At 34.7% G+C, this 23,362-nt stretch overlaps 1 protein-coding gene across 2 annotated transcripts; it reads left to right on the forward strand.

Annotated features, from left to right (window-relative positions):
- The first annotated feature begins 181 nt into the window (after positions 1-181).
- On the forward strand, positions 182-22,998 carry LOC115441112. 2 transcript variants are annotated; one of them, XR_003938425.2, is made up of 13 exons: positions 182-432; positions 12,198-12,319; positions 12,943-13,051; positions 13,406-13,518; positions 13,589-13,701; positions 14,538-14,616; positions 15,419-15,549; positions 16,225-16,341; positions 16,729-16,874; positions 17,131-17,237; positions 19,337-19,428; positions 21,454-21,571; positions 21,997-22,998. XR_003938425.2 is itself a non-coding variant. In XM_030165723.2 (12 exons), the coding sequence occupies exons 1-11, from the start codon at positions 373-375 to the stop codon at positions 19,422-19,424; spliced, it is 1,185 nt and encodes a 394-aa protein (XP_030021583.1). In that variant the 5' UTR covers positions 183-372; the 3' UTR covers positions 19,425-19,428; positions 21,997-22,998. The 2 variants fall into 2 exon arrangements, 1 of the variants encoding a protein (XP_030021583.1); XM_030165723.2 differs by lacking the exon at positions 21,454-21,571 and having other exon boundaries at positions 183-432.
- The last annotated feature ends 364 nt before the right edge of the window (positions 22,999-23,362 follow it).

Consider the following 23,362-nt stretch of genomic DNA (forward strand, 5'->3'; position numbering starts at 1 on the left):
AATCAACAAAAGTGATGTTTCAAAGTCCGTGCTTCTCAACTCTGGTGTATCCGCATTAATTTTACAATTAGCATTTATCAATATATCCTACAAAACTACAAACCGAATCGACAAATCTTTTTATTCATATGCCGAAAGTACAACTACTATAATTCTTTTAGTGGCGGCAAATAACTTAAAACTAAGGCCCGAAACGTAATGTGCAGTGTGAACGCAGCCATTCACAGAAAGTAAAGTTTGTATGGTCGCGGTAGAGCAGTGTGGCTCCGTGCGGCGTACCGACCGGTCCGTAATGGCGCGTTGACGACTTGCACCGCGATCCTGCTGTCAAACTGACAAGTGTTAAAGCCGGTGACAACTGATTGGAACAACATGTGGCGGTTGTGGAGCTGCGTCCTCGCCAGCGCGCTGCTGGCGGCCGTACGTGCACAGGTAACCAACTAATGCAATGCTTATTATCAACACGGTCTGGCAAACATGGCCAAGCTTAGTTACACCTCGATACTCTTGGCTTATGTTCTTTGTTGTTCGGTTTGCTAAGTCGTTTAGCGTCTCTATTGTTGACTCTAAACACCATATCGTTTATGACTACAGGTAATTCCAGTTGCGGAATGTTATATTTATTTATCCGTTTTATGTAACTCTAGTTCAAAGAATTAACAGTAGTGAGTAATATATATAAAAGATAACACTAAACATACTACTTATAACTTTCAAAAATTTACAAGGTTTTCTGTGACCTTCATTAATCATTACAATAATTGTCTTACAAAGTGCCACAGCACAGCTGAGATCGCCGGAGAATGCGTCTATTACATAGCGTGTATTATGTATTCTACACGTAACTGAACGTAACCCACATTTCGAGCCACCAAACAATTAACATTACTACTAGCCTCCAAGCATTTGTTTAATCACATGCTATATTTACAATGCCATGTGTAAATCTATAAGGAGCATATTATTTATGTAGTCGATGTAACAATAATGGACTTGTTGGTATTATATGCATGAGGATTTTATGTAAATGAGTTTAAGAAGGTTGATCAATTGTGTGAATGTATAAATACGGGGCCAATTAAATACGCCTCTTCGATGGCATTAAGTGCAACCTTCTTAAAAAACTATGTTTTTGTTTTACCCTGATGAACTCCAGCTCTACATACCTGAAAGCAATAACTGGATGTATTAACATTTAAAACTGGCTCCAATATGCTTTATCTGTAAATAAATTATTCCTACAACTCGAGTTTAGTTACAAGAATAATTTAATTGGGTAAACTAGAACTATTGCCTTATCGGTCGTTGCAGTTACATTTAAAGGCTGTTAGCAGGTACGTGAAAATGTATTTGAAATGATCTAAGCATACCGTCAATATGGGCCGTGTAAGGCACGCGCGGTGAGGCTAACATTGGCAGGCTGGTGCGCGGGCGCAAGGTTACGGAGCACCTACACGGACCGCTTTGCTTTGCCAATAGCTAAATATGCAAGGCTCCACCTTCCACGCCTGCTGGAACTTGTCGATACTATCGGACCTAGCAGCTTGTACGATCGACTCGCTTAAAATGTACAAACCGATTCAGATACTACCCTGAAACTGAACATAGGATCTGTTTATATTCAAGTATAAGTTTATTTACGAATGCATTACCCCAAGCTAAAATATAGCGGTATTTATCACATTTGACAATAGATAAAAATACATATCATTCAGCTGCTATAGTGTAGCCGTTTGTAAAAACAATGCGTTTGCGTGTACGCATTAGCATAGGCTTGCATGCATTTCCGTCCGCTGCCCAATACAATATGGAGTACTAGTTGTAGTTGGCTCATTCACAGAAACAACGGTGACTCAAATGACAAATACACAAGTATTGAATCACCTGTGCATATGTTCATACAACAAAAGTATATACACCATGAATCACCTATAATAATACCATTACCATATTTTAACAGCGTAAGTCCGCCTTTATTCCAAGGAAACTCTATAAATTTTGATGATTACGACCTGTGTTCTGAATTACTGAGTATTATTATGACAAATACACAACTTTTGAGCTTTATCCTTATGATCTAATGCAGTCATTATTAATGGTAATATATTTTTTTAAAGTAGATAAATTCGCTATTATTAAAAACGTCATAAATGTCTTATAATATAAAAAATAACAATAACTTAATTTAAAAAATAATCGAAAGATCGTGGAAATTTTATGGAAAATGATTAGAGTACTGCAAGAGGTGTAATTTAAGACTTCGCTTCACAGCAATTATTTACCAACACATACAACAAGTGTCATGAATATAATGATTACAAGAAAAAAAACCTTTTATAGGCCATTTATATTATTGAAATGCATCACGTGAAGCTCTTTTTATGCAATACTCTTCGCTCCGTTTAGGCATAAACACAAAATTCCAAAATTCGTACTTATGACATGTTCAGAGTAGTCGAGTACCTTATCTCTCAAATAGCTTGTACATATTTAGACGTTTCATCGTATCGGGTGGCATAATTACATTTTTTTCTTTATACATCGCCTCGTCGTTTTTTATTCAACTACATGGGTGAGTTGAGGAAGTATCTCGCTTGGTAGTAAACAACATCACTATCCATAAACAGTTAACAGCTATCGTTCCTGACTCACATTACATATTACTTATAATATTCTTTAATTACCCCGGACGATAATGCCCTTCCAACTGAAACGCTATGTGTATAAACACAATTGAATAGCAACAAAAATAAAGGACGCGATAGTAGCTACTAAGACGGATTCTAGCATTCGAGTTACGATACTTCTCCTGGGTACCTAGTATTCGACGAGTTTTACTGCCTAACCTTCGAACACTACAGTAATTATGAATCAATAGAATAGTCTAAATAACGCTTATATTCGAAATACTTTCAGCTATATCTAATAGATTACCATGTTAGATTCTAGAGACACTAAATCATTAAGCCATATTGCAACTCTACTAAAATTAATTAAAATTAACCTTTGTTAAAAGGTCTTACTTAAATATGGTTTATACCTGAAAAATATCATATAATCATATTATCCAATTGAAATATGCATTTCTTCATATTTGATAAACATAAAAGGGCATCAAGGGACTTAAGTCTAACAACAAGAATGGCCTATGACTTACTCCCTTAGTGTTTAAAGTAGAAAACTGCCTCGCAAGAGTGAAGTACAATGTAGTGCTTAGTGGTGGAAAGCACTAAGTTTGCGTGGTAGAGCTAAGTGATTCGACCTGCACCGTCCGCGGCCTCCACGACACGCACCAAGGCCGCTTCTTCCTCCTCATTACCTTGTTTAATTTATGATCCGTTCATACTAAATTGTTGTATTGATTACATCATGCAGTTATACTGAGGCTTTATGGTAAATAATTTTACGTAACCTTAATTAACACTATATCCCCGAAGGTTGAGGAAATGCAAGTAGAGCGTATATTGTTTGCTCAAATTCATCCCTTGATATTGCAGGAGTCCAGTGCCGTGTACCGCACTTTACAAGTCCCGTATATCTCACCATTATGACTCACGAATGGAAAACTCAAACATAGATTACCCTCTCATGAAATAGAACGATGGAACCCACCGGGATAAACCGCCGCCAAATCAAATACTTGAATTAGAGCAGTTTTTTTTTGCAGTTTTGTCTCTTTTTACAGCACCGCCCACGTTTAAATCTCTTCCAGGTATAAAAGTGAACTAATCGAAATAACGCAATTGTGCTAAAATATGTAGAATTTCTGGATTAATTATAATAGTTTCAGAGAAAACCTCCGACAAGCAATGTCATAAATTGTATCTTTTCACAAATATGTGACAAGTGGTAATAATTTTCAATGGCAAAATTTTGCGTAAATACTTAGAAAATGTTTTACAGTACACAAAATAATGGCTACATAATATGGCGTGCCATAGATAACACATACATCTTTCCCACTTGTGACAAACGTTCAAGGCTTCACGATAAATAAAAAGACACCTTGTTAGACTCTATTGTCTTCTAAATAAATTCTGACAACTTCGAAACTGTTTTTCCTTAGACACCGCGCCGACTTCAAGCCATGTAACAATCTTGATACACGGTACAATGGGTAGATACGTGATAAATATTTTTTTCATAGCGCGCAAAGTGATGAATATCTAATGGTAAAATACTGGATAGTTTAACAAAATTACGACGACTTGGTGTATTGAATATACACTGACTGACCCCGGAATCTGAGACTCGTCGGCGGGTCCTACGATGGTCGATATTCAAAATATTGATATGTTTTATGTAATCACCTACCATTACTACCATTTACTAATAATAACACCTTTTAGTTTCAAATGTAGGTACTATTTGTTACCGCTCTAATTACTGTGCAGATGTACCGGTGCTGATAATAAACGTCCATTGTGCGTGGTGCTGAAACTTTTGATATAATTAAACTATCCGAATAACTTCGATCGACATTCATGACAAATAGATTTAGTTTAAATAGATTACAATGTTATATGTAGGTAATTTACAACGGACTATAAAGTAATTTACTTCCAATACGCGTTACAAATCGTAACACACCTTTTTAGTAAATGATTATGAAGCCCACTCGTCTTCGTTACAAATCCTTATGATTTATGACAAGGTTCCATTAAGGATATTCACCACGTCACAAAACATTGAGGAAGTTTGGTTATTTTCGTCAATACATCCATCCGCGAATTTGTGTATTTTAATGGGTTGTTTTTATCTTTACGTATATAAAAATAAAATCTTGTTCATTTATGATGTTTTATAGTAGAGACGTACTTACGTCTCTACTATATAATTTATACTTATAAAACCCTAAAAAATGAAATTACAAGTACGCGATCTCCTTTATCACAGCCTAACTATTCTAATGTAGAGGCGTATCTGTGACACAGCGTTCTACGAGTTAAGATTCCTAGAGTATAAATTAACAAGGACTCCAAAATGTTATGTAATTAAAATACAAACACCGAAGTAAAAATATAAATACTTTCTGCCTTCATAACATGCTTTGGATTATTTCCATAATGCCCAGTTTTATGTTGACCACACTTTCGTACAAACCGAAATAATAGTGTCAGCAAAGTGCTATTTATGTACAAAACAATATCATGGGCACCTATCCCGACGATCTCTCACATATGAAAGACCCGTTTGTATTATACAATAGTTTTACTTATTCAAAATGTAGTTGAATTATATTACGAGGAAATGCTCAAAGCGTGTTCACACCTACTTAGAAGCCGAATACTCGACGAGGACGCGACAAACGAATAAACAAGATTTTTATCACCATTGAGAACTCGCTGTACCTGTGTCTTCAGTAAAAAATATATAAATGAAATCTCTAGAATTTAAAAATATCCTAGCCAGATACAATGTACGTGTAAAAACATGTATTTTTTAAAGCTTTGTGTCATCGTGTTTGAAGAGACAGATAGTAAATTACATGTTATTTACACTGATGCATCGCCAGAGTCAGCGTCGTAATCGCCATGGGTTCATACCACTACTTATCCGTCCAACCAACCTTACAATTCAACACAATGACATTTCCGTGGGAAATAGAGGATGGGTAGTCATTCACCAATTTTCTAAATATAATAAATTTCTTTGACGCCTAATGATTTATTTCCTGCCATATTACTAAAATATCAAAACATAATCACGAAGATACTTTCTCCAAAAAGGCAATAGCTATGTACACAATAAGGTAGCTTCCAAATAGATACAAAGGGATTTTGTAACCCATAGACAGTGTCACGTATAACTGCATGCTAAACAATTAAAACCTATACCTACCTTGTTTCTGTACCGACATATGTACCTACATACATACATTAAAAACGATTACTGTAGATGTTTTTTGTTTAATTTGTATTTTCCTTCAACCTGCCAGTATCTGTGTACTTGTTTGGCGCAACAAAATATTTTATGCATGTTGTAGAAACGATTTAGCACCGGACACCTAGCCTGCTGGGCGTCAACAATACGAAGTGATGCCATCGACCTAGAAAATGGACTCAGCATCACTAAGATGCACGACCCATATAGTTACAGGGTCAGGTATAGCGTTAATAAATGACCCTGTTTCAGTACGTAGGAAATCTGCTATATCACTATGGTGTAGCAGCTACCCGTGGTTTTAAATTAATTATACAAAGTATACATAGTTTTTGTTTTGTCCATGATAATATTCAAAAGATTAAGTAACCCACAGGCCTCTTGTCCAAAGCGGTCATTTATCTCCGCAGCTCAGGCGTTGCATAAAAACAATTACTTAATCAGAAAGTATAGGAATGATACGAAATATGATTTCGTCAATGTATGTTAAACAAGTATGTCTGAATGAAGCAGTAAAGCACGCCCACCGGTGAGTGGTGACGTCGCGTTCGCGAGCAAAAATATCGGGGCCGTCAAACCGGTCGGACCGATTGCATCAAACGCGATACCCACGTATGGGAATGAGCTCACCAACTGACGTTATATAACATTTGTACCAAATTTTACGTGTTTTTCTTAACATCAATACTATGTTACCTTAACCTTTAAATGTTTTCTAAGCAATTATCGCGTTACACAAAAATATTTAAACTCTTGTAAATATTTTTGAAGAGCCATGCTGCCATGTAGATATACATAACTACAATATTTTTGATGATATACACAAAGAAAAAAAATTTGGTATGATAAAAGTAATACCTACCTTTTTCTTCTCATGACGAAAAATTTTGGGACAAATTCTTTTAATGTATTTTTAATTAGAAATAACAACAATATCAAATATATTCTATTAAATAGATAACGGTTAATAAATAGAATACGACATTAGATAATTTTTACTGCTTTGATTTACGACATTATAACGATCTACGTATTTTAATCTTAAGGCTTCGAGAAGTTTAAATAGTGTTCCGTACGTCAGCGACTAGAGATGATGCCGCAGCGTCAGAGCTACGCAATAATTAAAACTAAGACAGACTATCTAGCGACTAGCATTAACAACACCGACGACATTGGCGTTTTTAGGAAAAGCGCGATAGATACAGTCACCTATATGTCCAAAAAAAGTTTAATAAAAAATAGAAATACCTACAAACCAAATCTATACTTATTATAAAACAAAGTCCCCAAAAGCTGTCTGTCTGCATGTGATCGATTTTCTCAAAATCTTCTGAACTGATTTTTGTAGGGTTTTTACTAAAAGTTAGTGCAATTCTTGGTGAAGTTTTAGGTTAATAGTACATGACGGTTTTATGCAAATTGACTGAAATATAACGATTACTGTTAAAGAGATCGCGTGGTTGTAAAAAATCTCGTGAGTCGGGATTTACGCGGGAAAAACTTTGTGACACACTGATTTCCACGCGAGCCAAGCCGCGAGCGGAGCTAGTATATAAATTAAAAATAAAGTAGGTCTACCGTAACATCCGTAACCGAAAACCATTAATTTATTTAAAATGATTCAGATATTATTTTGCATGATCATTTCCTTTACCCTATGTAATGAAGATGTTCATTTTATGTTTAAGTGAATACGACTACTTCCGCTCCATTAAAAAGTGTACACAATGTTCAACATAATTACATTTGATTGTAAAGGTATAGGAGACCGTTAAGTAAATGGTTATCGTGTCCCATAAACGGAACATCTACGTCTGTACTAACTCCATTACCGATAGTGAACTGACCTGCCGATCCCAATAAAGACACTAACATTAACTACAATGAAATATGTAGCACAGACCAAGATCACGTCTGTATAAGGCACATTCAGGCGACGCGACGTCTTTATTAGTTTGGCATATTATGATACACAAACGCATGCTTTTTAATATCTTCACTACCTTTTCTCCGCGTTTATATAATATAATCCGGATAATTGAACATTTATACGAAATAAAATGAATCTACTTTTAGACTTTACTTACAGAATATAACTAAACTGTAAAAAAACACTAACGTACCATATTTCATGTAACACAATGATAATATTGAATTCTCTTACTCTGATCATTAAAAAATAATAATATATTTTTTGTTATTTAAGTAAATGTTAAATTTGTAAACTCATAACGACGATTGTTTTAAATTTTTCTCATAATATTATTGACATTAATTCGTTATTGCACAAAATCTGTTGACCTCTAAGGTTTAACCATTAGGCATTGTTTGAAACGGAACGGATATAATTTACATTAAGCAAGGTGGACGAACGAAATAGACATTAACGAATATTCCTAAGCACCCCATACAAACTGACTGACGGTGGGCCTTGTGTACATTATGAACATAGCGATATTATCATACATCTGTCTGCGGAAACCGAAAGATGCGTTAGTTTCAATGTTGAGTTTTATACGGTCTGTGATATTACCGCAGACATACCTTCCTTCTTCTTCCCTTCTTCGTATGTCCCTAATTTTCATATCCGTCCTTAAAGATGACAACTCAATTACTATTGTTCATGGGCGGTGCTGATACTTTTTTGTTAATCACAACAAATTGTATTTCGATTTTTGATTACTCTTTTTGACTTAGTCATCCTTGTTTATATGCCCGCGTATTGTTTTAATCTGTAAAATAAACATATTCCTACAATAATTATGTATTATTCAAAAATGTTAAAATAAATTAATGTAAAAGAATAGGTACCTCATGCCTAAGTTGTATATTTTTCATTTATCCCTCTTGTATTACTCAATGCAATTGACGGGTCGAAACAAAAGATTCATTTGGTTAGATGTTCAATGTTTACATTCATTTATTGTTTTCTGCCACGGATACAGTACAGATCCAATACTTTTTAGTAACTAGTAATGTACCTACCAAATACTTATAATGAGAAAATTTAAATACTTCTAAAATTCAAATAACTTATCCATCATCATGCAGAGTACATATTCATTATATCAGTTAGTAAAACAAATCGATACAACTGTGTATCTATTTCTGAGACCTAAGAATTATAATGTTGGAATCGCAAGTTCTGGCGGTCACTGGTACGTTGACCTCAGCCCAGTGTCCGACTGCCATCTCGTTGACAATAGTTGACGTCACTCTACAACCCATTCGTACTAATATTTATTATATATGCACTTTCCACGATATTTTTAAAATTCAAAACTAACATTAAACATATATATACGTAGTTCTTTTACATAAAAGTATATATAATAATTACTTTTTTAAATAAAGACATCCAAAATGGAGTAGTAACCGTTGCAAAAAATTAGTTGCATTAATTTTGTGGTATAATTTAGTGGTATATAGTGGCAACTGACGTCCATTTGCCCGACATTAGTCGGCGACGCAATGCGCTATGGAATTTGGATGCTTAGATCAAAATTTTGTATGAATTCGTACGTGTGCATTACCGAATGCGCGATGCTTCACAAAGTAATGAAGAATGTAAGAATATATATTGTGTTTTTCCTCTTCAACTTCAAGGTTTTTTATTGTTTTAAATATTAAAAACAACTCTATAAAAAGAATAAAATACTAAATTATAGATAATATATTTAGTAATAGACGCATACATCACATACACATAATAAAATAATGAAGCACTTATAAAATATTGGTGTTAGCGCAATATTATGTTGCGGTCTAGCGCACATTTATAACCACAGAAATATGTTAATTGTTCCAAGAATTATTTTATATCTACATAATTTGTAAAATTTCGTCATACGCATACTTGTTAAAAGTTTTGTGAAAAGAGTTAATATATTCTTTTATTTGTTGGAAACAACAATTAAGATTACCATAATTTCATGGCAAGCGTCATAGCTTAAACGTCCGTCAAGCAAAGTTTTTCAATAAGATTCTGACCTTCGGCTGCGGCAGCAAAAAAAATAAATGCGTGTAACGAATCGATACTTAAGATATTATTCTTTTTGGATACCATGTACAATTATACAGTGTGCACTTGAAGTAATTTTAACTTCGTTCATAACACCAACAAAATACATCCATACTACCCATAGGCACGTAGTTAGGTAGGGTAAGGTCAAATCGTGATGTCCGAGAATAAACGCAATCATCCTAAGGTCTTAAAGTTCACCCTGAGGAAATTGAAACAATACTTTGCGCAATATACGTCTAGGAGGCAAATGGCATTTATGTCATAAATTCTGCTTCAGATAAATTTATATGGTCTACCGCTGGGTCTACAACACTTACATAAATAGCATAACGGTAATGTAACTGCTAGAGAAAACATTAAGGAAGAATAAAGTTAATATTATTGCGTAATTGAGCACAAACATTTGAAATACGTTAATTAAATCAAATAAATTTTGTGCCGGCTAATGTAAAGCCAAGAAGCTGAATCGCTATAGGAATGCAAATTAATTTCCTCCAACAAACTCGCCTATCTGCGATTGATATCTGACAAAGTACAGGATAAAAATCTTTGCACTTAAATATTGAAGCTGTAATGTAGATTACTTACACAGAAAAGTAGAGCTGAATACATAATTGGGTTACTATAAATATACCTATATGTAGCGCTACATATTTTTAATGGAGATAAACTTAATAACATGGGCATAAGTATTTAAAATAGTTTTATATCAATTTTGTTTTTAGAACCCATGTCAGAAAAGACGTAACCTGTACAACAAAGTACATAGCATAATAAACAAATACCTACATACACATATAATTTGCCGTAAATCAAATTTTAATCATGCCCATATTTGTTACAAGGCCACGATACATCCTTATTGCATTTCCCGGATACAAGTTACATTAAATAATGTAACCGTAATTATTACAATACAAACTTCATTATAATTTTATATTCGCGTATTATTATCATTCTAACTAGTCCTTGCAATTTCGTCTTCGTATTTTTTTACTCAAAAGACATATTTTCTTAGCACTGGCCTATTTGGTTACTTATATAAAAACACGCATATACATTAAACTAATGGTCTTAATATTGTATAAGCTTTATTGTTTCTTCGCTCAAAAATACGTAAATTATTATATTAATTCCTTAATGGGATTATAACTACTTGCGACATTAAAACTACGTAATATATTATATACTGGTATACCGAATGCAGTAGAATATTTATACAACATAATATATATGATATAATTAACATAGTCAAAGAATTACAAAATGAATAAGGTACCTCGTAGATACTGTTCATATAAAATTGTTCCCCGTACAAGTTTAACATGTCAATCACAAAAATATACGAATACGATAAATTCAAATGGTGTTTATAATACTGTTTAGATCAGCTGTTTGAGGTTTAGGTAACGTAATTATTATTTTTACTGCTCACAATTATTGATTTCGATTATAATGATTGATAATGACAATTTTGGAGTCGAAGTCAAGAAATATTTCGCACCCAATAAAGGAATGTCCCTCCAAGTATTCGAACATAATATTTTAAATTTTTTATTCAAAGACCTAATTTAGCAAAATATTGAGCCACTTTATTTTGTTAATAATTTTCGAACATGGATTAACAGTTCAGCAAGTTCAGGTCAAGAATGTTAAAGCCTTGAAATTATATAAATTAATAAACTTCTCAACACAGAAAACTAAGTCGTACATCTATCAAATACGTTGATTGTAAATACATACATATTCATCATGCGAAACAATGCTAGTGCAACGTGTCTCGTGTGTGCAGTAACTGACTATAGATGGAATTACCGATGCCAACTGCAGGAAGTTCTTTTGTAACGTAACCTATGAATAAACTGCACAAATAGTACATGACTAATCTGCGTTAGTGATGCGATAATCTTTGTGTACACTTAATAGTCTTCATGATGATACTAAACGACGCGACGTGCCAACAATTAATGTTTTAGGAATCTTAAAATACACATTTTTATAGCATAGGCCGCCAAGCGAATGTGCGAATTTGAACCTCCTAATATCAAGTGGTCATTACCTATAAACCACGATAATGGACAAGCTACCAATATTAAAAGAATAAGGATTAAGAATAGGAATCTTTGCATCTCGGAAATCCACTCAGCGTAATTATACTAACAAGCTATCACTTCTCGAGGAGTGTTTATGAGACAATGGTACTACCTCGGTCGAACAGTTAGTCATGATGTAAAATATACTTAGTTGCTTTTTTTACAAATCAGTTTAAACGTGTATTTTTTGTTTGCAGAATACGGAGAGTACAGGTGAATTTTCACCTGTCGTGCGGGCAACATGCAAGACTGGCATCATGTCGATTAAAATAAATTTTAATCAACCGTTTAACGGTGTCGTGCATGCCAGAGAATTTAGGTAAATAGCTCTATTTTGTACTATATTAAAAAGACTCGCTCGTACGTGTAGAATCTATCCACTTCTTGCTTGTAGCAACATACAGATTATAGTGGGAGAAAAAAATAGGCCTGTTACTTTTTGTAAGCCCACATTATGATACTTCATAGTTCTCCGGCAACATTAAGAATAATAATGCAAGCTATTTTTAACTCGCCATTAATTCTATAAGCCTACTTGTTGATAGCCCAGGCATTCTTATTATAATGACTACTGGACGCGGGACTCTCGATATTTGCAAATTATATTTTCTTTCGTCTCATGGACCGATATACGGCATAATGGAAATGTAAATCCAATATAGATGTGGGTTCGATAGCTACATTTATATTGATTGAGAGTTTTTGTCTTACTTGAATACATAATGTAAAGCATGGGACTGTCCGGAATTGTAATTTGTGGTCAATATAGCGATATATCGCTATATACTCCGTAAAATAATCCCGACGAACTATTAATATAATTAGATGCTTCCCGCCTATGCCATTGCGGATACAGTCGTAATATTACAATAAAAAAAATAGGCAGTAAATTTATAATGAGACATAATTAAGTAATCTTATAACATTGTTACATATTTTTAGGACACCCGCCTGCATGGCTCTAGGTAACGGTACCGAGTCCCTCGGCTTCGACATCAGTCTGGACGCGCCGCAGGGCTCGCCAGATTACTGCGGAGTGTTTTGGAATAATGTAAGTTTAATAATATATAGAATTAATATTATTGCAGTAGCAGAAAGCCGACAAACGAGGAAGTATTGATATATTAATGTCTTCACAGACTTGATTTGAGGTGCGAAGGGGTAGAGGATTTTTGAGACTAACAATCTCAATGACTAAAACAAAATATCAAAACTTTATTTTCAAGTCGGGTTTGTGGAAATAATACTTTCATTTGTTACCTGGTTCATTTGCACAGTAAATAAATTGCCACTTCGGGGCATTACCACGCCTGTTCAATGCTGTAGTTATTTAATGATTGGAAAATACAAATTCTTCTATATAAAGGAAGGTCATTTTCAAATAGTCATGTTCTTATGCTTTCAGCGGACGGACGAACGATCTCTGCCGCTGGCGGTTCGCGTGCATCGGACCCTAGAATTGGCCGACGATAAATTTTATGTCATTACTTGCGGCAAAGCAGGATTCAAAAATGCTCGGTACGTATAAAATATATAAAGATTTTCCAATTGTATGTGAGCTAAGACTAAACCCATTTCATTGTTTTAGAAACGAAACTTCGCTCGTATCACTACGAATGCTTAACGATCAAGGACGGAAAGTATTAAATGCAGGTTTTGGACTACCTTATACTTTGAAAGCAGAAATAAGCAAACCGGACGGTGAGTCACGCTTAAACCCACACTTCATCTATTGAACAAGCCTTGGTATATTTATCTTTACCTAAAGCAGCCAAGTTAATTGTATGCCCAAATATGTATGAGATACACGATCATAATAATGATATTATACTTGGTCCTAGTATATGCATAAACGAATGGTGGGTAGACGTTATGTCAAATACGTCATTATAATATGGATATTAAGCAATAAAGGCTACCTGTTTCTCGGGAGTTGCGGCTCTGATTGCATGACAGTTATTCTCGGAATAAGAATCCCGCCACGCATCATACAAAACTAGTACCGAATATAAAATAATTCTACGTAACATCATACACGATAGAATAATCACGAAAAATCGTACACGCTGAATATAAACATAGCATTACGCTGGCATAGCTGCTCGTAACAATAGCCTATAATATTATAAATAACAATGAAGTTTACAAACATAAAAACGATAATAAATGTACAGTTATTGAATAAACGGAAATGAAAATGAAGATTAAGTAAAATACCGCCATCATTGATTTTCATATTGATTAGTTAGCTTCATGAGCCAGCTCCATAATATACAGGAGTTATGTTCCCAGTTTTTAAATCCCAGCCAAATGAACACCCCATAATAGAATCTAAAGAATATTAATATTATTACAAAAACCGCTATAAAATCGCTAAATAGTTTTATTTCAAAATTATTTAATACTTTAAAAAAGTATAATATAGAGGTATATAGACCTTCCACACACCTACGTCATACCTGCCAACATTTACTTGCACAAAGAGAAACATTCTGACCTTGTACCTCGTTGTAATATAATTTTGTACCTTTTCTTAGGTACACACGGCATCAGAATGAAAAATTGCTTCGCTTTCAACATGCGGAACAACACAGTCGAACTACTGGACAACAGAGGGTAAGTTATTTAATCAGAACAATTTACAACCGACAGTGCCGCTGAAGCGATGAGAAACACGTGTTACAGAACGTCAATTTACCACTACGATACACACCAGTTAACACTTTTCCACCCTATGTGTTAACCTCAGAAGATTTTCAAAGCATTTTTTAGAACAATTACATTAATTTTACACATGTATATTTAACTAGCTGACCCCAGTAAACGTTGTCCTTTCTTAACTATGAATATTATATTTAAACTGCGGATTTTCGTTTGTGTCTACTCAAAACCATTTTGGGAACTTAAGTGATATTTCAAAATTCACATACACCAAGCCTTCGAAGTAAAAATAATTGTTTTCTGAAATTTTCCAGTTATCTGAGCAGTTTTTTATCGTTATTTTTTTTAGTAAAAACCTCCTATAAAGTAAAAGAAAACTTTTAAAACAAAGATGAATGAAATCTATTAATGAATGGTATGACCAATGGAAACTGGAATTCATTCATAGAGAGAGATAGAGACAAAAAAAGATTACTGTCACTGCCTACTCATTAGGTTATCCTGGAAAAAACTATATCCCAGACATAATTCAAGGTATTATAGTTCTCATTGATTTTAATTTGTCCATATTTATTAATGGTAGAAATATAAGTAGGTACTCGAAGCGCATTTAAAGCAGAGGTTGAAGGTGTTATTTTGTTCAGTTGGCATACTGGAAGCCAATCAATAGACATGATCATTAGACCCATTGCAACTAGAAAATTAGCGTGGCAATTTTACACATGTACTTAATAAAAATGTTATTCAACTTTTTCAGATGTCCTGTAAAACAACAATCGGTAATAGCGAAATCGGAAGGCAGCACCGCGGAACTGGCAATAGCGTCAATGTTCCGGTTTCCAGACTCCTCACAAGTTAATTTCCAGTGTGACATCGCCATATGTAAAGGTATAATTATACGTGAACTTTTTAAGCCCTTAGCATTTAATGCTTATAGTTTCCGTCAAGGGCGGATCGCAGGGGGGGGTCATGACCCCCATGCGCTAGGTCTAGGTAACTACTGATAACTTTTTTTGAGTCTCATTGATATACTTTATAAAATAAGTAATAATAATAATCTCATTGATATACTTAATAAATAGCAAATACACGCGAATGACACGCATAAAATCGCGGAAATATCATTTCGTTATTTGATTTAAATTATTTTGACATTTAACTATTACGTACTATTTCTTTGGTTATTGCGTTTATTATATTATATTCGATTTGGAGTCTGTCCTGACTAGACTTCGACTATATGACCCAACCCTGACATGAAAGCTGGATCTACGTCATTCTACGTCTTTATAAGTAAAAATTATCGTGACATTCGTATTTCAAGACTTTCGAATATGTTTAATTTGAACCGTTTATTACCGAAATCTAATTAAATCATAACTTATGATTCATGCAAGCGGAATCACTATCACAGTGCTACATGGATCTAATTGTTTGAGAAATATAGAAAAGAAGAACCTTCAATATCTTTTTTTTGTTTTTAGATACCTAACGAACTTATTCGCAAACATATTTTTTTGTATTTCATTCCAAAAATAATAATTTTATTTCCTTTAATTTCAGGAAGTACCTGCGCTGCGGTAGACTGCGGGGATGGCAACAGTGGCAACCCTAATGACGAAGATGGGACAGTCACTACTTCAACAGGGATATTCGTACTAGATCCAAACGACAGCACCAGTCAGTTTCATAATTTTTCATATAAATAATTATTAAGACATTATTCCACAAGTCAAATACCTCCTTTATCTGTATAAAGATAAAAAGAGACTTGGCAGGAAGCTAAGCAAGCAAACTTTACTTTCATGTGTCTAAAAATACAAGTTTCTGTGTATTCAATATATTTACAAGTAGACGGCTGTATGCCTATACGAACAATATAAATTATCCTCAAACTTAAATTGTTGTTACAATGGAATAAATCTTCTAAACCAGTATTTCTCTGATAAGAAAACCCATTTGTAGACCAGTCTTTATTTTAAGTTATGTGTATTAATTTAATTAAAATTCGAAGGGAAGTTTATCTTTTTGATTATACATTTCTACATCTCAACACGTATGATTTAGTTGCAGCGATGTCCTGTTTGGAGGGTGGCGTGCGTCCGCTGTGGCTGCTGTACCTGGCCATCGCGTTGGGCGTCATGTTCCTCGTCATGTTGCTCATCAACTGCTTCCTCTGCACCGCCATGACTTGCTCGTGTGCCAGGACTGACGTAAGTATATAAATCATATAACCCGCAAACAACCATCAATATTCTTGCTCGGTGAAATAATGTTACCTATAGTCCACAAATTATTTCGTTTCTTATAAGTTGATTAAATTATGCGAAGAATTATAAGCGCTGAATCTATTTACTTATTATGTTTCAATGTCCAAAATTGTAAAAAGTCAGGAAAAATATCACAGCAAAATACTGTACAGTATGTACATATTTCTGAGATAATAATGATTTTTTCTTTAATTTCCAGGTAATTGAAAAAGATCCTTCCGTAGTGGAGGACTACGACCCATACCGCAGCTGGCACGGCAGTCAGTACGGCAGCCGGTATCCATCATCCACGATTCATTCCACAAGGTAATATTTAAGACCTTATGTACAAAACTACTATATATTTCCTGTCAGCTGGCCCTGTTGTTACTCGTTAAACATCTTCTCAACTTAGATTAAAGATTCACACGTTCTACGGGCAAACCGGATGTAAGTATTTGTACTCGACTGAGGAGCGACCACCATTATTATATATGTGAAAATCTCTAAGTGGCTCGTTGTTCGTCTTCCGATAAAATGCATTTTGAAATTTCATCTCAAATCACGTGAAACACTTAATACTCTGTATATTAAAAAAAAACTTTCCTATACCATTAAATAACATGTATCACTCGGCGTATTTCAGAATGAGTAACAGTGAGTAAACGCTTATCGTCGAATACAATATAGGATGACTAAATACAAAAGTCAAGCTCTGAAATAAATTATAACTAACTAGCTTTTGCTCGCGGCATCGCCCGCGTAAAGGAGTTTTCCAGGATAAAAAGTAGCCTATAACTTTACCAGGATCTTAAACTATCACCATAGCAAATTTCATAAAATTCTGTTCAGTAAATTTTGAGAAAATGGAACACATACAGATAGACAGAAAGGGGGACTTTGTTTTATAATATAGGTAGATAACATTTATTCTATTAAGTTAACCATGGTATACGGAACCCACACTTACTTTCTCATCTCACATCCATCGAAGCGCCAAGATTTGCGAGGTTCATTTGATATTTATTTTTAATTAGGAAAAAAGCATCCACCCAGCCACTCCTAATTACGTAGCTTATCTGGGGGATTATTTATAAAACTCAAGCCAGTTTTTACGTACAATAATTAGAGTATTCAATGGACAGATTAGACGGGGGTGTTGATTTATTTATTATAGCTTTTGCCCGCGGCTCCGCCCGCGTTATAAAGTTTTTCGGGCTAAAGTTTTCCGTTATAAAAGTCACGCTATATATTATCCCGGGAACCTACGTTCTTCCCAGGGTCTCAAACTGTCTCCATACCAAATTTTATCCTAATACGTTGGGTAGTTCTTGAGTTTAAGACGTTCGGGCAGACCGATGCAGCGGGGGACTTTGTTTTATGATATATTTTTGTAGAACATTTTAAGAGGAACAATCCCGTCATACATTATTGTTGCATAACTTTAACCGTTTACGCAGCGCACGCAACAGAAGCTCTCAAAACTAATAAATTGTCCCCGTTTTTGCATCATGTTTCATTACTGCTCCGCTCCTATTGGTCATAGCGTGACGATATATAACCTATAGCACTCCAGGAACAAAGGGCTATCCAACACAAAAATATTTTTTCAGTTCGAACCGGTAGTTCCTGAGATTAGCCATTACTGCTCTGCTCCTATTGGGTATAGCGTGATGATATATAGCCTATAGCACTCCACGAACAAAGGGCTATCCAACGCAAAAAGATTTTTTCAGTTCGGACCGATAGTTCCTGAGATTAGGCATTACTGCTCCGCTCCTATTGGGTATAGCGTGATGATATATAGCCTATAGCACACCACGAACAAAGGGCTATCCAACCCAAAAAGAATTGTTCAGTTTGGACCAGTAGTTCCTGAGATTAGCGCGTTCAAACAACCAAACTCTTCAGCTTTATATAATAGTATAGATATGCATTAGTTGTCTTAATACAATAACTGATAGATACTAGTACATACATAACATCACGCATTTATCCCCGAAGAGGTATGCAGAGGCGCAACTAGGGCACCCACTTTTCGCCAAGTATGTTCCATCCCATTATGTGATAGGGGGCGAGCCTATCGCCATATCGGGCACAAATTCCAGACTCCGGGCTGATACTGAGCAGAAAAACACAAATATCACTTTGCCCGATCCGGGATTCGATCCCAGGACCTCAGAGCGCTATTGTACCGGACATGCAATACAACTACGCCACCGAGGCAGGCAGTAGATAGATACTAGTCCCTTGAATAATGTGAAACAAGTCCTCTATCTCGCATCAGTGTTTTGTATTGTATTCGCATTCAGACTTAGGAATGCAATATTTATATGAAATATTCAGGCTATAAATATGTCAAACACATCGAGTAAAACGCATTACTGCTGGCAATACTAATTAATAATGACTTTCCCTTTCATCAGATCCGTGTCGGACAATAGTGACCACTACGCCATCGTACAGTCAAGGCCGGGCAGTCGACACTCTGGAATGCATCGAAGCAGACACTAAAAAGGTATACAATATACATCTATAAAAATGTACCGTATTTATACCCCTATAAGCCGCATAGTCTCTAAAAATAACAATGTACGAATATCAAAGTTTTGTTACCGGCATAGATGTAATTTCGATCTTTTTTATTATTTATAGCTTTTGCTCGCGGCTCCGCCCGCGTTGTAAAGTTTTTCAGGCTAAAGTTTTCCATTATAAAAGTAGTAGTTTCCCGGGAGCCTATGTTCTTCCCAGGGTTTCAAACTGTCTCCATACCAAATTTCATCTTAATACGTTGGGTAGTTTTTGAGTTTACGACGTTCAGGCAGACGGATGCAGCGGGGGACTTTGTTTTATAATATATTTTTATAGAACTTTTTAAGAGGAACAATCCCGTCATACATCATTGTTGCAAAACTTTAAAACTAATAAATTGTCCCCGTATTTGCAACATGTTTCATTACTGCTCCGCTCCTACTGGTCATAGCGTGATGATATACAGCCTATAGTACCCCATAAATAAAGGGCTATCCAACACAAAACGAATTTTTCAGTTCAAACTGGTAGTTCCTGAGATTAGCCATTACTGCTCCGCTCCTATTGGTCATAGCGTGATGATATATAACTTAGAGCACTCCACAAACAAAGGGCTATTCAACACAAAAATAATTTTTCAGTTCGAATCGGTAGTTCCTGAGATTAGCCATTACTGCTCCGCTCCTATTGGGTATAGCGTGATGATATATAGCCTATAGCACTCCACGAACAAAGGGCTATCCAACGCAAAAGATTTTTTCAGTTTGGACCGGTAGTTCCTGAGATCAGCCATTACTGCTCCGCTCCTATTGGGTATAGCGTGATGATATATAGCCTATAGCAATCCACGAACATAGGGCTATCCAACGCAAAAAGAATTTTTCAGTTTGGACTGGTAGTTCCTGAGATTAGCGCGTTCAAACAAACAAACAAACAAACAAACAAACTCTTCAGCTTTATATAATAGTATAGATTCCTAGTAACCGAAAATAGACTGAAATTAAAGAAAACGATATGCTACAATAAAAAAAAATTATAACTGCCAACAGCCTGCTAATTATAAGGAAGTACATAGAATATTTTGACTCCAGCGTCCTTGCGTTGGTGGACCGCAACCGGGGAGATAAAAATACTTCTTTAGCGGTCCCCCGACATAAAGACGCGTGGGTCCAAGTATTACTAAGTACTTAAAACAAATAATAATAACAATAATATTTATTAGTTACCAAAAGACATACATGAAATAGGTACGATAGATAGTTGCTAACTGCACTAGTTAGTTACTCTAACTGTGTTGCAGTTAACAGCGCCCACCTCCGAAAGGAACATAGTTAAAAATGATTAAGAAGAGGAATAATAATTTCAAGCAAATAAATAGTTAAAATAAATAAATTTAAAAGAAGGTAATCGTTACAAAATAAAATATAAAATTAACAATGAAAACTGTGTTGAATGTAAGTGCGTGTGCGTGTGCGTGTGCGTGTGCGTGTGAGTGTGTGTGTGAGTATGAGTGTTTACGAAACAAGAAGCTAGTATATTATGTTACTTAAGAGCATCTCTGTATCAGCATAGATGAGGGTTAAGAGCCAATCAAATAGAGCCGTTTTACACTTTCTGTATGGCATAACATATATATTGAGATTTTTATTTACGTCATTATATAGCTTAGAGGTCATAAAGTAAAAATGTTTACTAGCGATGGCAGTCCTTCTAAACTCAACTTCACAAACCTTGTCCAGTCGGCGTTACTTAGAGGCGAGGTTAGGATCAAAAATAAGCTGCGTATGCTTGCGTAATATAACACGATAGACGAAAAGCTGACGAATGGATAGGACATGACAATCACGATATAGTTCGAGTGTAGAGGAGCGGGAAAGTTTAAAGGTCATCACCTTTAATAAAGATCTTTGAGCGCGTTCGAGACGAAGCATTATAGTTTTTGGGCAGTTTCCCCAGATTTAATGCAGTAAGTGAGAATCGATTGGGCTAAAGCAAAGTAAACTGACCTTAGGGTAGAACCATCAACAATACCCCGTAATTTCCTGAACACCAACATGAGCTTCTGATACGTGAAAAACTGAGTCAATCTGGTTCACCCAGGACAGACGGCTATCTACAACTACACCGAGGTATTTAATGCGATCTATACGATTTAAACTAACACAGTCACATGATTCTGTATTAAGAGAAATGCACTTGTGTCCAATTATGTTGTAGTTAGTAGACGGTTGACAAGATTTTGTCGGTCCAAAAGTAACAAATGCGGATAACAAAAACTTAAAACAAAGGTAACAACAAACACAATTTTTTTTTTAGAAGTTTTTTGTGTCAAAGTTATTTAAATTTTTATTTCAAACCTTTATAAATTACTATTTTCGCAACTAAGGAAATCGATCATTATATATCTTAACACCTTCTTATTGAGACCGTTCTTATGAATCCAAACACACCGTATCTTGGCTGTGTGGGTGACGATGATGTAGTAGTTTTCAAAAATATTAAATTTGAAAGGCATAATATTCGTATTTTTAATAATATTTGCTTTTTGTTTCAGATGATGACAAATTGCCCTGAAATGCGAATTTTACTGAAATTCTAACATCAATCAACAGATAAAACTATAAATTCGTTATGAATATATCTATAGTTTCGTAAAGTTTATTGAATCATGTTGATTGATAGTTTTAAGTATCTGTATTCAAAAATTCACAATCGATAAAATGTTACCTTCACAGCAACAATCTTTATATCGTGTATAAGAATTTACTTGTGCCATTTTGATATGTACCTTAAATGAGTTTATACAATGTCTTTATTGTAAATGAATACCTGACATATGCATCGAATCCGTCCACGATCGAATTAAGTATTAAAGCGTTAGAAACGAGTTGTACGTGTATTAATAAATAATTTACTTGTACGTTATAAGGTTGTGTTTGTGTACTAAAGTATTATTAAAATATTTTATAAGCATTTATTACTATAACCGTGAATGACGTATATATGTGCGTACTCTGAACATTCGAGTCACGTTATTGTAAGACCTAAAGGTTAATGATTGCGGTGATAGTGTTAAGAATCGATATAATAATGTATTTGTTCTTTCTTTACCTAGCGTGGGCTACATATAGTCTTATTTGCACACCAAAATCTATTTCAACGGACGTTCAACCTTGAATCTTACAAGTATGAGCAATTATAGGTGTAATTAACATAATTTAATATAAGGAAATGTAGGCTAAACATACCACATCATCACTGTGAATTGTTAATACTACTAATGAACTGCGTAACTTAGATATTTTTATAATAAAATTATATTCTTAGGTATTATAGGTATCGTAATAACAAAGGTATGATAACATTGATAGATATAGTTGGAGTGCTCAAAACTAAGGCTTCCAATATTATAGTGTTTGTAAATAATAACATCAGTTTATAATAAATTAATGAGTAAAAAAATATGAATGTGTGTTATGTGAATGAGTGTCAGTGAGATGTCAATCCACTACTTGTGTAACGTTTTGGCTGCGAAATAAATTGATTGAGGAATAAATTGTGTTTTATTTTCATAATTATACATAACCATAGCATCACGCTCTTTCTTTTTTCAGAGATAGGCAGAGGTCTATTCATATGTCGCCAACTTAGGTTGGATCCTTGTAAGAGGGCAAGCGATTTGGCGAGCCCAATTCCGGACACGGACCTAATACTGAGCAGAAAAGCAATTTAGTTTTGTAGAACCGGAATTCGTACATAATAAGCATAACTAACATATTAGATACTAGTTCTAAAAGCCATTAGCGTAGTGTAAACGCTTCCGTTTGACGGGTGAATGATTGTATGATTTTTTTTCTTATGATGATTTGAAGACTGTACCTACATCCACTTTTTATAAACAAATCCATTATCAATATGCA

Source organism: Manduca sexta, chromosome 26 (assembly GCF_014839805.1).
Source record: "Manduca sexta isolate Smith_Timp_Sample1 chromosome 26, JHU_Msex_v1.0, whole genome shotgun sequence".
NCBI lineage: Eukaryota > Metazoa > Arthropoda > Insecta > Lepidoptera > Sphingidae > Manduca > Manduca sexta.

Coding starts and splice junctions, on each gene's coding strand:
- LOC115441112 (XM_030165723.2), top strand. CDS start 373: ATGTGGCGGTTGTGGAGCTGCGTCCTCGCCAGCGCGCTGCTGGCGGCC. Junction 13,702..14,537: donor AGAAATAAGCAAACCGGACG/GTGAGTCACGCT, acceptor ACCTTTTCTTAG/GTACACACGGCATCAGAATG. Junction 14,617..15,418: donor GAACTACTGGACAACAGAGG/GTAAGTTATTTA, acceptor CAACTTTTTCAG/ATGTCCTGTAAAACAACAAT.